The sequence below is a fragment of the Hydra viridissima genome, unplaced genomic scaffold, assembly GCF_058129835.1.
Source record: "Hydra viridissima isolate aposymbiotic clone 2 unplaced genomic scaffold, HvirCarnegie_v1 scaffold_11, whole genome shotgun sequence".
NCBI classification, from domain to species: domain Eukaryota; kingdom Metazoa; phylum Cnidaria; class Hydrozoa; order Anthoathecata; family Hydridae; genus Hydra; species Hydra viridissima.
This window is the reverse complement of record NW_028324310.1, coordinates 505727-521969: the sequence shown is the minus strand read 5'-3', so window position 1 is coordinate 521969 and position 16243 is coordinate 505727. Positions and strand designations below refer to the sequence as shown.

Sequence of the window (16243 nt, the reverse complement as noted above, 5' to 3'; positions counted from 1 at the left end):
CTTAAAAATACTACCTTCGTTCCACAATATTTGTCACATTTGATACATAAATTTTGATTTATAATACTTTTCCCATTTGATCAAACTTTTATAGCTATAGCTTCGCTTGTGTTAAGCCAATTTTCAAAAGTAATAGCTTGTTGAAAAGGATTACTCAAGGCTTTCTAACAAGCTTGGGGACTTAAAAGTAGGTGATCAATAGGTGAATAAAAAATTGCCAGTCAGAAGTAATTTCTTTATTAACTATATTGTAGTAATATTTATTTAAGTTATTCAATATTTAGAAAACTTTTCGTATTCTTCATGGCATCGGCATTGCATTTTAAATTTATGGGGAGTCGAATTTCGCTTCAAGGTTTTTCTTTATTTATATGAGTAATGCTTTAAAAGATGTTTCCGTTTGATATCATGATATTTTCCATAGAGGGCAGATTCACACTGTAATACAACTGGTATTGTGTTGTGAGTAGTACTGATTTTTTTTTTTCTTAAATTTGCACTATTAGAAAATAATTAGAGCGGGACAAATTTAGCAAATCTTTAAAAAACATTACTCAAATGGCACAGATTTTCAATATTCGGACTAAAAGTATCCAAATGTGACAACTATTGTGGAAAGGAGGAAGTACTTAATTGCAATGAATAATAGGCAAATATTCCAAACAATGTCAACAAACAATGGAGGTGGGGAGGAGGGGTGGGAAAGAGGCTAAAAAATTTCACCTCAAATTATCATTTAAAACATAATAAGTTCCGTTACGAAAGAAAATATCTAAACATATTTAGAACGTAAGAATTCTAAATATGATTATATTTTGTTTTGTAAAAAAGTAATGTAAAAAAGGTATCATTTTTTTTCAACTAAAAACAGTTTAATTCCGTTGCTTTTCATTGAATTACCTAATTGCAATTCGATAAGTAAGATATTTCAAACTGACAAAATAAGTCAGAGTTTTAATGTTTGATACAAAATTACACCATTAACAAAATAATTTTTGAAATACTCTTAAAAGAAACAAGTGCCAAATTTTTTGAGAACTTTTTCAGTTTTAGATTTTAAAAGACTTTGTTCATAATAGTTTTTGTTGTACAACCATTGTAAACTAGGAAGTCAACAGAATATGTAGACTTGTTAGTTATAGCTTCTTATAAAGAAAAAATATTATAGTAAAATAAATTTACAAAGCTTCAACATCAACTAAGTCAGGCTCTTCTTTTGCCCATTGCTGAATAAAAGAGTCTTGTAGATTTCTTTTACTAATTGATTGGCACTCGCTAGAAGTACTTCCATGATCAAGTGGTACTTTGTCATTTTCTAAAACGTAAGGATTAGAACAAAACCGGCATTTACAATTTAAACAAGCACGACCTTGCGAATAACAAGGACATCGAGATCGTTTACAAATATCATTAAGGTATTTTATATTGGTACCAACACCACAGCCACAAACACCACGAACTTCTTTTGGTGTCCATGGTTTTTTTCGTTTTTGATATTCCTGTAGCTGTTCAAAATCACTGTCATCTGAAAATATAGCATAGTTTGTAATAAATGTACTGGCTCTTCGTTTATTTTTACGACATGCTTCAGGATTGTATCTCTCTGATTCATTATCTTCTAAATGAAAGCTTGAATAAGCTTTCTTATCAATACCGTTTGTAATATTATATTGCACACTGAAATTAGAATCATCACTATCTGTTGCATTGACTCTTTTCATTTTTAATTTTAGAGGCTCTAACTTTGGTTCCTTGCAGCCTATTTTTTGCAGATCATTTTGCTCTTTGTAAACCTTCTTATTATGAGATTTTTTTAGAGACCCAATAAAATCAGCAGCTTTTTGGGGTGGAGTCAATGCTAAACCAAATTTTTCAAATATGTTCATGTTATTTCGTTTTGAAAGTATTGTTGAAGAAATGGACTGGTACAACTTTTTTTCAGATCTAATTAAGGGATCTGATTCTGTTATAAAATTTTTATCTTTTGAAGCATAAAAATCCTCCTTTCCATTCAATTGATTTTGAGATTCATCAGGATCTGTTATCTCATGTTTTTCTGGTGGTTTGCAATTAACACGATGTGGTGATGATGGTACTTTCTCATTGAGATTATCTAAGTCACCTTCTTGTAAAGAAATAGGTCTTGGATCATGAGAAAAATCAACAAAAGTTTTTTTCCTGGTTGTCTGGCATTTACAGGTATAGCATGTGGAAGGAATGTCAATTTGGATATTTGCATCTTTTTTATTTATAACAGGTCTATCAGGTTTTGCAGAGGAATTATTACCATAAGCAAATTTATTATTACTTTGATTGAAAGAGAGTTCAGTTTTTTCATGTGTGATTTTGCTATCACAACTAATTTTGTCCGGTAATGCACCATCGTTCAAAAATTGAATAAGTTTTTGTTTAGTATTAGAAATTCCCGTCCCACCGTCCCACCCGGTAACATAATCAAGCAAAATGGCGCACAAGTTCTTATACAATCCCAACAAAATGTTATGTTTGTAATCCTTAACTAAACTGTCTTCACTGCGACACCATTTGCAGCCATTGCTGTATTTATTTTCGTTAAAACACGATTTGCATAAAAGATGATTGCAGTATTCAGCACCATATGGGTCTGTGCCCAATTTCCTACATGATCGACATGATAAGTACGTTTTTAGCTTAAAAAATCCTTTTTCAGGATCGAGAAAAACGTTTAGTGACTCCTCAGGGGCGTCTGCTTTCAACATCAATACTTGACGAGATAACTGAGTATATAAAATAGTTGCATTCATTACTTAAATGTTCCACTTCCCATCACTGCGTAACCATGAATAAACATATTTGATGACTTTATTCGCGTCGAGCTTTGAACTTTACTCTAAACACGGATTTTTGTGTGTGGTCTAACGCACTAAAACTTAAACATTTTCAACTACAAAAGATCATTATTTCTGTATAACTGCGTTGAAAACTGTTTAATTTCCAGGTCCCGCGTTATTCAAAATATGCACCTGAATTCCAGTTTTTCTTAAGTCGAAATTTTTTCAAGTCTGATCAGTACTGTGTAATCATGTCGTTATGTAAAGCATTTGTACCTTATAAATATTGGAGGAATGTTATTATTCCTTCAAGATTTGCAACTGTTTTTAATCCGGTTGCTGAAAAGATTGCCAAAAAAAGAGAGGCTGCTTTGGTTGGAGGAGGATTAAAGCGTATAGAAAGCCAACATAAAAAAGTAAAAATCTTTGAGTCTGTTATTAGTTTTTATGTTTGTAACTATGAACTCGACGTAAAAAAAGAAGTGTTTCATACTGATGTGAGATATAATATCAGCTCTATTCAGTAAAAAGATTGGTAAATAAATTAACATACATCAATATTTTGTTATAAATTTTTATTTAGGGTAAATTAACTGCACGTGAAAGAATTCAATTACTTCTTGATGAAGGCTCATTCCATGAATATGATATGTTTGCAGAGCACAATTGCCATGAGTTTGGAATGAATGAACAAAAGGTAAAAGTTTTAAAAACTTATCCAAACTCTTTTTGTAGAGTTAGATATAAGTTCAAATGTTGCTCATGTTTGCTTAATTTTATTTACACCTAAGAGCTACAAAACCATGTGGCTTTCTTACAATCATTTATATTCAATCTATATTACGAGATTATTCTAATTTAGAAAGATATTTGTATATATGGTATACTGATAAACACCTCATAACATATCATGTTTATCAATTAAATTTTTTTGTTAAATAAAATTAGGTATTTGTTTTGCGTTTTTTTTTTTTTGTTTTTTTTTTTATATTGAAGAAGATTTAATATAAGCATTTAAAATCATTCTAAAAATTATTTAAATTTGTTTGAGGAAATGTATTTATTTAAATATAACAAATACTGAGGTGAAATAATTTACACTTTTTTATTGAGTTATTTCTAAAAGATCTAAGCAATCCATACTTGGCATATATTTTTTATATGAAATCTACATTTCTTATTTCAAGAAATGAATAAAAAATTTCTTTATTGATAAAGTGACCTAAGCATTAATTACTTTACATGAATTATATTCTGTAAAGTTTGTAAAGATTGAAAGCTTGTCAAGTTCTAATTCTGTTTTGGTGAGTAATTCAAAATAAGTTAGCTATCATTTTGTTTACAATAACATAAATAATTTTTTAATTTAGCTTTGTTAATCTGAAATTAAGTAATGATTTTTTAGAATTTAAATTCCCTTAATAGATAAAGTTTATAAAGTCATTTTAAAAATTAGTGAACCTGTTTTAATGCAGATAAGATGACTCTAATCAAACTGAAAATAACAAAATAAGCAAAGCAATACAAATTTTTGAATAGAAAAACATTTTAGAAGCTGATAGTAGTAAGTTTTTATGTGGAATCTTAATAGCCAAATTGTGAATTTCACAAAAGAATTCTTTTATTTATTTATTTATTAATTTTTTGAAAAACACAACAGATCCATTAAAAAAATTTTTTTTTTGTTTAAAAATTACCTAATACTATGTACTTAATTTTAAGTTATTTCTTCAATCTCAAATATTACTTTAAAATTGAAATTTAGTTTGCTGGTGATAGTGTAGTGACAGGCCATGGAAAAATCCACGGCAGACCTGTATTTTTGTTCAGTCAGGTAATTTGTAGCTTTAATTTTTATTTTTATTTTTTGTTTATTAAACTGTTTCACTTCAATTTTTACAGTAAATAATTTTGTATTAAATCAAAACTAGTGCTCACTTTTTCTTCAAGTTTTATAGTCAAGGTTTTCCAACTTTTTGTATTTTGTATGCTCATTATTTGAGCATCCAATTCTCAAATGTAGTATGAAAAAAAATTGACAGATTTTTTAAGAAATTTTTTATATGGACCATATTCTAGTTTTTATACAAAAAAAGATTTTATAACACTTTTATTTTCCTTTTATGAATTTTAAGTGAAAGAAATCAAATAAGATTTTTTTATATTTAGAAAAAATTCAAACAAGAACTAAAAGCATGTTTCTGCTGATGCAGTTTAAATTGTTTTTATTCTATCAGAATTGTTTTCTTTTGTTATTAGATAAAATGGTGCTGAAAAAATTTATACCTTAATTTACTTGTCCATTTATTTGCAGTGGTGAACAAAAGCTAAATATTTTGAAGACAAAAGAATCAAACTCTTTAACAAAATGATATATTTTTTAAAAATATATTTCAAGCTGAATAATACTGAACATGTTTGAAAAATATTTGAAAGGATTTTTTTTTTAAAGGATTTCACAGTCTTTGGTGGTAGTCTGTCCATGGCTCATGCAAACAAGATTTGCAAGGTAAGCTTTAAAATTTCCCACTAATAGAAAATAAAGTTAAATATGTTTTGATTAAGTGTATATATATGTATATTTATGTATATACAATCAAGTCACACACACACAAAACAAAACAAAGAAATAACAACTATTTATGGTACTTAAAGTTTCATCCCTTTCAGCAATCATCAGCTGTGACATACCTATATATATGCATACATACGTATATATTGCTCTATTAACACTTAATATTGAGTACTCTCATACAAGCATAAGGCTGTATTTTAAAATAATAATAATTGCCTAACTTAAGCTCATTTTAACATTAGATAATGGATAAAGCATTATTACTGGGATATCCTGTTATTGGTCTTAATGACTCTGGTGGTGCCCGTATTCAAGAAGGTGTTGATTCATTGGCTGGCTATGCACACATCTTTCAAGTATTTACTTTATATTATGGTTGTGTTTTTTTGCCTCATTTTTTTGATTATCAATTTCATTAAATGATGATTAAAAATCATTAAATTTTAAAAGAAGATGGTGTCAAAAATTTGATTATTTAATATTTCTTGTGATTTAAAAGTTTGTTATTTAAAAAGCAAGTGATCAGGAAATAAACAAAAGAATTTTATGATCTTGTAATATCAAATGAATCTTATGAAAGAAACTATTTACATAATGCTATCTTTTATAGTTAATATGGTTTTGATTAGAAAAAAAGAGTATATTTATGATTAAAATTATAAATTTATTATTTTTAGCGCAATGTTTCTGCATCAGGTGTTATTCCTCAAATTTCTCTTATTATGGGTCCTTGTGCAGGTAATTTTTTTTAAATGATAAATTCATGTTTTATCGTTTGTTAAAATGAGTCTTTCTGATTATATTTTCTTCTATCTGCATATTTCAATAATCACCCAATAAAATCAATAAACTTTAGGTGGTGCAGTATATTCTCCTGCTATAACAGATTTTACTTTCATGGTGAAGGTAGGTATTTTGCAAGTGCAGTATTTTGAAAGTTCTTATACCACTTTGAACAAATAATATAAAAAATATTTTCCATTGACAAAATTTGACAAGAAAAGTTTATGCACCTGCAAGATTATTGCAGCAAAATTTGAAATTTTTTTTTTTTAAAACCCTTTTTTTTTAAATCTTATTTTTATTTTAGGATACATCATATTTGTTTATTACTGGTCCTGAGGTTGTCAAGGTAATATTTGGTTATTTTTCTTTAAATTGCTTAAAGCAATTAAAATGGTTAAAAGACTAAAAAAATCCTCTGCATTAAAAAAAGTAAAAAAGTTCCAGGTATTGAAAAAATTTTTTTTTCCCATGAATGTATTAGTACCTTGAATATTAGTTAGTTCTACCCTTTAATGCTCCTAATAATATCTTTTTATGAATATTGATGCTCAAAATATTTTTTTTTACATATATAAAAGTTATCTATGTTAAACTGCATTAATTTTTTTTTAAAGACTGTTACAAATGAAGACGTGAGTTTTGAAGAACTTGGTGGTACTAAAGTTCATACAGCCACGTCAGGTAATTGATTAAGCACAATTCTGTTTGCTGATGTTGACTTTTGGCTTTACATTTTAATTAATATACAATTGCTATGCAATAATTTTAGGTGTTGCTGCAGGTGATTTTGAAAATGATGTGCATGCATTGTCTCAGTAAGCCAATATTATTATTGCAGTTGCTGTTATTTTTAGTGATAATTTGTATTGTTTTTTTACACCTACAATATCACCTAGCTATTGAAAAATAATAAATCCTATCAATAAATAATAATTCCTATCAAACTAAGCGTATTTTTTTTTTTTTTTAATATCAAACGACGTCCATGCTTTCCAAGGAGGAACTTATGTTAGAGTCTGTTTGTACAGAGTCAAGCATCGCCGCTGTCTCAGGGTTGGACCGAATTTGTGAGATAAAATCAGAAAACGTCGGGTTTAAATCTAAAAAGAGAAAACTGAAATCAAATATAATTGAATTTTAAAAAGTTCAAAATGTATAAACACTCCTTAAAAAGTTTGGAAAAAAAACCATTTATAATTGCCCCTTATCCCAAAATAACCCAAAATTATCCCAAAATATTTATATATACATTATAAATAATTTTGTTTTATTTTTGAGAAATAAAATTTTCTTTTTAATAACCTATTTTTTATTTTCTCATAAATGTGATTTACTCAGAAACAATTTTTGAGCAAAATATTTTGAAGTAAATTAAAAAATATCCAAGGTATAGATATTTATGCTCATTCAATAATTATTCATTCTCAGTGTTCTTTATTTTACCACTCTGATTGCTAAATATTCTTTGCTCATCTTTTAAAATGTTCTTTGTGCATCTTTAAAAATAACATTGTTTTAATAAACAGTTTGTTTTGATAAATCAAGAATTTTGACACATGAAGTCTATTCTTGTTTTTAATTTTTTTAGTTCTCCCACATTTGTATTTATAGATAATATTTTCACTATTTTTAGGTTACGGGAATTTTTTGATTATTTACCATTAAGTAATAAAGATGAAGCTCCAATTAGAGTTTGCAATGATCCAAGGTTAAATTTCTCTCCATTTGATTGTCATTTTAGATTCTTAGTTCAAAGTAATTCAAACCTTAGGTTATTTGGTTGCGTTTTTTTTAGAGATCGGCGTTGTCCAGTGCTTGATAAAATTGTACCATTGGATCCTCTAAAAGGATACGATATGAAGGAAGTTATGAAAGCTGTAAGTTAAAAGTTAATTCTATTGTAATCCAAATTAAACACTTGTTATCACCTAATTTTACATTTTTGTTTATGATTTTCATACTTAAGCTTTCAACAGATTTACATTGGTTTTTTAAGGTTGCTGACGATGGTGAATTATTTGAGATCATGCCAAAGTGGGCTGAAAACATTGTTATAGCATTTGCCCGAATGAATGGAAAAACTGTAGGATTTGTTGGAAATCAACCTTTAAAACAAGCTGGTAAGCTAAATTTACATGTGGGAGCACTTAACAATAAATGGTATTCTGAACCTTTGCTAGAGAAACAAGAACTATTATGTATTGAAATACAGAAAGCCAAATATTTATATAATTTCATTTTTCACTCTGCATAAATACAAAGTTCAACACTTCAAAACAGGTTCGAAATTTATTGGGATAAATAGATTTGATTTATTATTATTGTTATTATTGTTATTATTATCATTATTATTATTATTATTATTATTATTATTATTATTATTATTATTATTATTATTATTATTATTATTATTATTATTATTATTATTATTATTATTATTATCATTATTGTTATTATTATTATTATTATTATTATCATTATTGTTATTATTATTATTATTGTTATTATTATTATTGTTATTATTATTACTATTATTATTATTATTATTATTATTATTATTATTATTATTATTATTATTATTATTATAATAATGTTGATGGTTGGTAGAGCCGTAAATAGGAACGATTTTATTTTGGTACCAAAATTAATATTGGTACCAAAAATTGCGATTTTTACGCAAATAGCTAAGCCGGCTTAGCTATTTGTTGACTACAGAGGTAAATAAATGGTGAAGCTTAAAGTGTGATCTTTGATTGCCAAACATCATTAGTGTAGTTTCAATGTACTGGTTTCTTTTTAAAACGAATTTCTATTAACAATTTCATGTTATATCGATCAATGTTTATTTGGCATAGTGAAAATCTTTTTAATAAAGCTTGTATTCTGATAAAGTTACAAATTAATCACAACAGTTGAAAATATGGGATTATTTAACAGAGAATGAAATATTTAACAGAACTTTTCAACATAAAAAACTGTCAAAAATGATTTTATTGATTCTAAAAAAGACTTAACACTTTTTTATGGTCATAAAAATTTCACAAGATGCTTCTAAAGGACCAACACTAGTTAGCATATCAATAAAATAAAACATGTTTTAATGAACATTCGGATATGTAAACGAGTACCTTGGATCAAACCTTTGTATCTTAAACTTGATATATTTGGGAAGCACCAAAAGATTTGTTGCAAATAGTTTTACTTTTTAGTTGAACTCCTAATGTTTATCATGTTATGATGAGCTTATATAAAATGATGTTATTAAAAATGAAGTTAATCTAGGAATTCAATTGAAGCAAAGGAAGTAATGTTTTCTGTATGCTATTTTTGTAAATACAACTATTTAAATAATTAGATTGCTGATTTCAATAATAGATTGCTGTCATATATTACTAATGTACAATACTCTGCAAATGTTTATTCCATGCATCACCAATGACATTTGTGATGCGATACATTTGGAATGTATCATATGTACAGACTGTACTACAGCAATAAAAATCTTTCAGATAAATACAGTTACCCTGTAAAATAATGGTTAAAAAGTCAAAGTTTTTGTTGTTGTTGTTGTTGATTGGATTAGAAACAAAAGCCACTGCAAAACCTTTTCAGATTAAGACTGTTTATTTTGATCACACTTATAGTCAAAATGAGCACAGATGAATTAGATGCTTAAGTGATAAACATTATTCGCAGTCCTTATCAACAGTAGCATCTAAGTTTTTTTAGTTACTTAGTTACTGAATTCTACTAAATAATAATGATATCTATAGCATTTTCCTAAGTTTTTTTTTTGTAAGTTAGATGCTGAATGCTGAATTCTAATCAGTTATCTAGAAAAAGGTCAACATATTTTAAAATCTACATATTTATAAATTCTAATGTAGTTCAATAAACAAAATTTTAAACGTTTTGTTAAATTATAATATTCAAATATGTATTCAGTTTTATTCATTGTATTATTTTAAGTCTATTGTGAATAATTTTAACAAAATTTTGAAAATTTGTTATAGGTTACAAGTTTTTTTTTAGTTGTTTTTTTTTTTTATAAGAAACCAAGCTAATGGGTATTTGTAAGTTTGTAATGAGTATTTGAAAGTTTCTTATTTTAAAGCTTGTTCTAAATCTAGTACTAAAAGTTTCTTAGTAAAATTCCATTTAATTGCACATGCAAATGAAATACTAATTTAAGCTGTTGTTCTCTGTTGTAGATAATGTTGTTCTCCTTTTAATTTAAGCTGTTGTTCTCCGTTGTAGATAATAACTTTGTGTAATCTTGATGTAATAAGTAGGTAAAAGTTAAAAAAATATTCCTCCAACTCTTAAATAAGTTTATTATTCAAAAGTAACTTATCACTAAAAGTTTCTAAAGATTTTGGGGCTTCTAGTGCAAGTTTCTTATAAACTCGTTTCTTATTAAAAACGTGTATCTTACAACTAATTGTCTAATCAAGTTATTGTTAGAATAACGTTATTTTGACAAAATTAAACAATTTTTTTTTATTACCCTGGATGACTTTATGCTGTGTACACACATTTTTAGAAAAATTAGAAACATAAAATGTGATAAGAGGTTAAGCAAGTCCCCTGCTTTAAAAGTAATTATAGATTTTCAGCTTTTTCTTACACAGAATAGCTGATATAGTAGGATTCTGGTCATTTCTATTATTTGGGCTTTACTTTAATGATGTCAACAAAATAGGGGGAGGAGGATTCTTAAATGCTTTGACAGTTGTTGACAAGGGGGAGAGAAGTAGGTCAAGAAAAGTGGACGTCAACACTTTTACTTTTTTTAATAAATTTATTTACTTAAAAAAAAGTAATTTGAAGCAGCGTTAGTAGTCGTTTGCAACGTAGTGTTTGGAGGGTAAGAGGTAATCAAATGTTGTGTCTCTTGAAGTTTGGTGAGCAGGAGAGGGGGGGGGGGTTGACGTAATTAATAAACAGCCTCATAGTTGTGTCTGGCATTTATTTTCTCTGTCACCAAAAACACAGGAATAAATTACAGCTAATGGTGGAATAAAATATAGTGAATAATATGTAATAATAATAAAGTAAAAGTTTATTTGAATTTGACGTTTCGCATGTTTGAATAAACCACAATTTATCTAATTTTCTGTATATGTTAATTTTCCATTTATGTATCAATATATGTATTTTGGTTTTTGAGTCCTCAAAAACTCTTCAAAACTGGCCTTACCCCCAATAGTACACTAACGATTTGCCAGAAACCCAAATAGCACAGACTAACAATTATCAAAGCAAGGGAAATTCTTTAATTTGTCGGATACAGACGATCTATCAAGGGATAATTTTTGGATTCAATAATTTGTTACCGAGTAGGCCCTTAATTTAAAATTTGCGCCACACAGTTTTATTAAAGTGTCATTCCTCTTTTAACCAGCCTCCCAAAATTACTTGTGTTTTTAAACAACGTGCTGAGTTAAATATATAGATTTCTAAAACAAAATATTCAAAAACGAGTGGGGAGGAATAACCCTTTGGATTCACCCTTGTGAGAGGGATCATCCTTTTAAAATTAATGTTTTAAATTAGTTTAATTTTTCAAAAATTAAATTTGTAGCCCTCAAATAAAATAATGCATGCTCTGTAAAAAGGTTGGATTTCTCTGGTTTAGGAACCTTTTTTTTTTGTTTGCCTTTTATTTTTTTTTAATAGTATATAAAGTTGCTTTGTTTTTAGTAGTATATATTTTGCTTTTGAATAAAATAAGTTACATAAAGGTTTCACGTTAAAACAATATAAATAAACAAGACAATTTAAAAAACAGATCGGGACACAAAGAAGATATGGGTAATGCAATACCATCTCAATCTTTTCATAGAGTTTCTTAAAAAATATAGATTGTCAAAAAGTTCTAATAGACTGCAGATATAAGTAAGATGTTAAATTTCTAATTTAAAAACTCAAAGATTTAAAATATATTAACCAATACATAAATAACTAAAAGAGAGCTTTAAACTTTGATGTGTTTAATGATTTTAAGATTTTATCATTATATTATTATTAGCTTTTTTTTTTTTTTGAAAATAATTACATTTCTTGGTCCTCGAAATGTTATCAAAAACTCTGTATACTTATTTAATTTCATTGAAAATTTAAAAGAACTTTTATTAATTTGTTCTTAAGAAATACTTTCCATTTATATTTTTTTCAAACTTACAAATAAAGTTAGCTGGAGAGAGGTTATTTGTATATTTATGCATTAAAATTAAGTGTTGATTAATATTTATTTCATAAACATTCATCATTTTCATGTCTCTCATTATGGGTTTAGTTTAATAAGACAGGGCCTATTATTGATCCTTGTGGTATTCCACACGGGACTTTAAGTATTTTGAACTCCTAGTTTTGAACATGTTGTTTTCTAATAGTAGGGGAACTATTAATGCAAATGTAGTTCTTATTTATTACGCCATAATACTTTAACTTTTTTAACAAGATGCAACGATCAACGGTGTCAAAAGCTTTAGTTAGATCAATAAATATACTTAAGGTAAATTTGTTTTTATTCTCGGCCTTTACTGAAGCCCAAACAAGAAAAAAAAAAAGAAAAAGAGTAAACAAAAATAGCAGAATCGATGTTTGTTAAATTACTCTTTACAAATCTGCAAGCACTCTTGAAAAAACCATAAGATAACTATGATAACTGTGTAAGAACTATAAATTTAGGGGTATTCAAAAATTAAAATTCGGGGGTAAGAAAGCAGTAGGTACTTAAAAAGTGCCTATTACATCCTAAAATGTCCTCAAATCTCTAAATTCCGATTGGAACGTCCGAATTCCGACTATACTTCTAAACAACCATCAATAAGTTGAATCCGCCAGGAAAAAGTGTGTGGGCCGATATTTCAAAAACCAATATGATGATATTTGTTTTAAAACAAAATATGTTTCTCTCGTTATAAAAAATATTAAACGAATTAAAAATTTGTACACTTTATAAATCTTTTTAAGTTTTTAATAATAAACTTTATTTTATTGTTTCAATTTATAAAATTGCTTAACCCTTTAAGGCCTAAGGGAGGAAAACGCTGGTGTTTAATAAAATATACAATTGAAATATACTAATTAGGATCCAGTAATAGACAATACACATTTTTTCAATATACCAGGGTGATTGTTACTATGGAAACTGAAGTGGGACCAATATGTCCCGTCAGGCCATAAAAGCTTTTTTTTTAAAAAAATTTTTAGTTAAAGAAAAAACAAAGTCTTTGTTATTAAACACATTTTATTTAAATGCTATGATATTTCGAAAAACTTTTTTTTTTTCATTTATGCACAAAAAAAACCTTACAAGTAGTGGATTTAAAATGTGGTCTTGACTCAACCTTTTCTTTTGAGCATACTTCACATCTTCCAAGGTTAGTTTCATAGAAAGGTCAATGAATGCCTTGATTTTTTCCTCTAATTGACAAAGGTATTGAATAATTAGAATTTCGGCGTTTTTTTGTTGATAAAGAAGGTGATAACATTGGGCGTCCTTTTTTGGGTAGTCTGCTAAGTATTATTAACGATTGTGCGACTGATCTTTTAAACTGCATTATATAATTTTTTTACCACTTAAATTTTATAGACCACATAAGCATTACATAAAGTACGCTCAAGAACCCCATTGATTTTCGGTCTACACCATAAATCGAGCAATACATCCTTTAAAAATATTAGCCCGTAAAGCCTGACGGGACTTATTAGTCCCACCTAAAATTTTATAAAAAGGTAGTGTATGCAAAACTTTAAAACACTTTAACTAAACTTCAATTATTTAGTTATACATTAAAGAAGCTCTAAAAAAATTCTCAACACAAATAAAAGTATGCACAGTGGGCCAGAATGCACTTTTACTGGACAAAATTCATAACTAATTTAATATTAGAGCTATATTCACTAAAATTAGTATGAGTACTAATATGATGTCTGCGCTTTTTATGAAGGTAATATTCTTTTATTTCGTTGCTATGGATACCTTTATTTTGCTTAGCAACAACCTACTTTTGTTATCTGCAGATATTTTATAAGTGCTATATTCACTAAATTTGGCATGAGTACCAATATGAGATCACACTTCTTACAAAAGTGATAATTTTTTAAATTTAGTTGTTATGGATTCTTATATTGCTTAGTTACCGGATACTTTCCTTAGAAAAAACGATTCCGAGACGCAGACCCTTACATCTGAATTAAAAAATAATTGATAACAAACAATTAAATGTAATTTTAAAACATGACTAAAAACCAAGTGAAAACTTACGCAATGTTTTTACAGCAAAAAAAAAAAAACCGGTTTAAGAGAAAAACAGGAGTTTAAGGGTCTACGTTTTGGAATCGTTTTCTTTGAAATGAACCGGAACAAGCATAACGAGACGAGTAATGTCCCGGAAAAAATTGACGAATAAACTGTCCCGGAATAAAGTTAAACCGGGACAATAAATTTTCTTTCGGATTTTAAAAATTGTATCCCGGATATCATTGTCTCGTCTCGAATAAAAAAAAAAATAACGAGACGCAGATGCTTACAGGAGTTAATGTAGTGGGACATAAGTTCCGTCAGTCCTCAAAGGGTTAAATAATGAAATAAAAAAAAGGTTTATATCAGGTAAAAAATAAAAGTTAAATAAAATACTGTTAGGGTAACTACACCTCTACATAGGAATATATTTTAGTGATTAAAAGAAATTAGGAATACTTTTAAAATCATAAAACAGAAACTTTAACTCAATTAATAAATGTCAACAAAGAAATAAAAACACAAGTGTCAATGAATAGCTTTTGACTTAACAAGACAACTTTAAAATTTTCAGAGACGGTTTTTGTTTGATTCTGGTGTAAAAAGTGTGAAAGTATATTATCATGATGTTGTTCCATGTCAAAAGAGTAACGCTCCGATATAAGCATAAAAGTGTTGCACAGAAATGTCCAACAAACTTTATTTTTAATAGAGTTAAAGAGCACAAGTGTGAAGAAAACACATTGAACAGTATTAATAGGAATTTTAACTCACCTCTATGGAGTGATTTTAGATATTGACCAAACTTTTCAAAATAAAACATTTTTCTGGTTAAAATTTCATTTTAGTAAAGCAAATCATCATTAGGAGACACAGATCCGGCAATATAAACAAAAGACGTCTTTCATTGAATAGTTATACTTTTTTTTAGTTTTGTCAAATTATCTCAGCTGAAGATTCATCAAATAAAAATTCACAAAATTGGTAAGAATGTCCTGCATCAGGAGCTGACTCATTAATGTTATATGACAACAAAAGTGAAGTTTTAGAAATATTGAACTTTTCAATTATTTGTTTGACGCTTAAAAAATATGTGCCACCATCTTAACTTGCTGAATTCTTTTTCAAGTGGGTCTGTAAAAAATTTTCCCAACATAACATATTTGTGTGTTTCTCTTAATAGAGTTTTTTTCAGCTCAACAATTCCTTTACATGTATGATTTATGGAATGTCCTGTATCATGTGTTAATTGTTTTATACGCTTCCCCTGATTACTTGTCATACGAAATCCCATTTCTTCAAAATCCCAAATAAATTTTAATCAATCATCGTTTGGATCTTGGATGATCTTAATCAATCATCGTTTGGATCTCATTAATTCTTAAGATGTTGGAGGTTTCAGGATGATTAAGTAGAGCGCTTCAAAATGACTTGGTCAAACAAAAACTTCATTCTAAAAGTGTTTTTTCGTTAGACTATAAGATTTAGCTTCAAAAGGTATTACTAAATGACTCCAACAAGCTTTTTTCTTAACACAATTTTCATAAAAAAATAGTTCTCCTTTTTTTTCTGTGAGCAATTGTTTTGAATGTTTTTGATTAGGTGGACAAATAGCAAAAAAGTTTCAATGGTGGTTAATCAAGTTTTTTCAGGAAATGAATCAAATTTTTTGAAAAATGCTTGATTACTCAACGCCGTTAATGCAAGTTCTCAAACTTTTTCGACTTGTTTGTTCTCGGTGGTAACAAACATGTTTTTTTTTTCATGTCTGCAACATTTGTTTATAAACAATATGATATGCTAAGTTTTAAAAGATATGTT

The 16243-nt window shown here is 27.6% G+C and overlaps 2 protein-coding genes across 2 annotated transcripts in view; one reads left to right on the top strand and one right to left on the bottom strand.

The window, feature by feature from the left end:
• Positions 1-1178: 1178 nt before the first annotated feature.
• LOC145191513 (E3 ubiquitin-protein ligase MSL2-like) lies at positions 1179-2783 on the bottom strand. The gene has a single exon (XM_090067146.1). The coding sequence runs from the start codon at positions 2781-2783 to the stop codon at positions 1179-1181; it is 1605 nt and encodes a 534-aa protein (XP_089923272.1).
• Positions 2784-2939: 156 nt separating this feature from the next.
• LOC149881547 (propionyl-CoA carboxylase beta chain, mitochondrial-like) overlaps positions 2940-16243 on the top strand; it is a 35883-nt gene continuing 22579 nt past the window's right edge. Inside the window, exons 1-13 of the mRNA XM_090066515.1 lie at positions 2940-3226; positions 3394-3507; positions 4576-4644; positions 5263-5319; positions 5628-5741; positions 6063-6123; positions 6242-6291; positions 6476-6517; positions 6786-6852; positions 6941-6986; positions 7805-7879; positions 7967-8048; positions 8168-8291. Coding sequence (XP_089922641.1) covers positions 3062-3226; positions 3394-3507; positions 4576-4644; positions 5263-5319; positions 5628-5741; positions 6063-6123; positions 6242-6291; positions 6476-6517; positions 6786-6852; positions 6941-6986; positions 7805-7879; positions 7967-8048; positions 8168-8291 — 1066 coding nt within the window. The 5' untranslated portion in view covers positions 2940-3061. The remainder of the gene's footprint in view (positions 3227-3393; positions 3508-4575; positions 4645-5262; positions 5320-5627; positions 5742-6062; positions 6124-6241; positions 6292-6475; positions 6518-6785; positions 6853-6940; positions 6987-7804; positions 7880-7966; positions 8049-8167; positions 8292-16243) is intronic.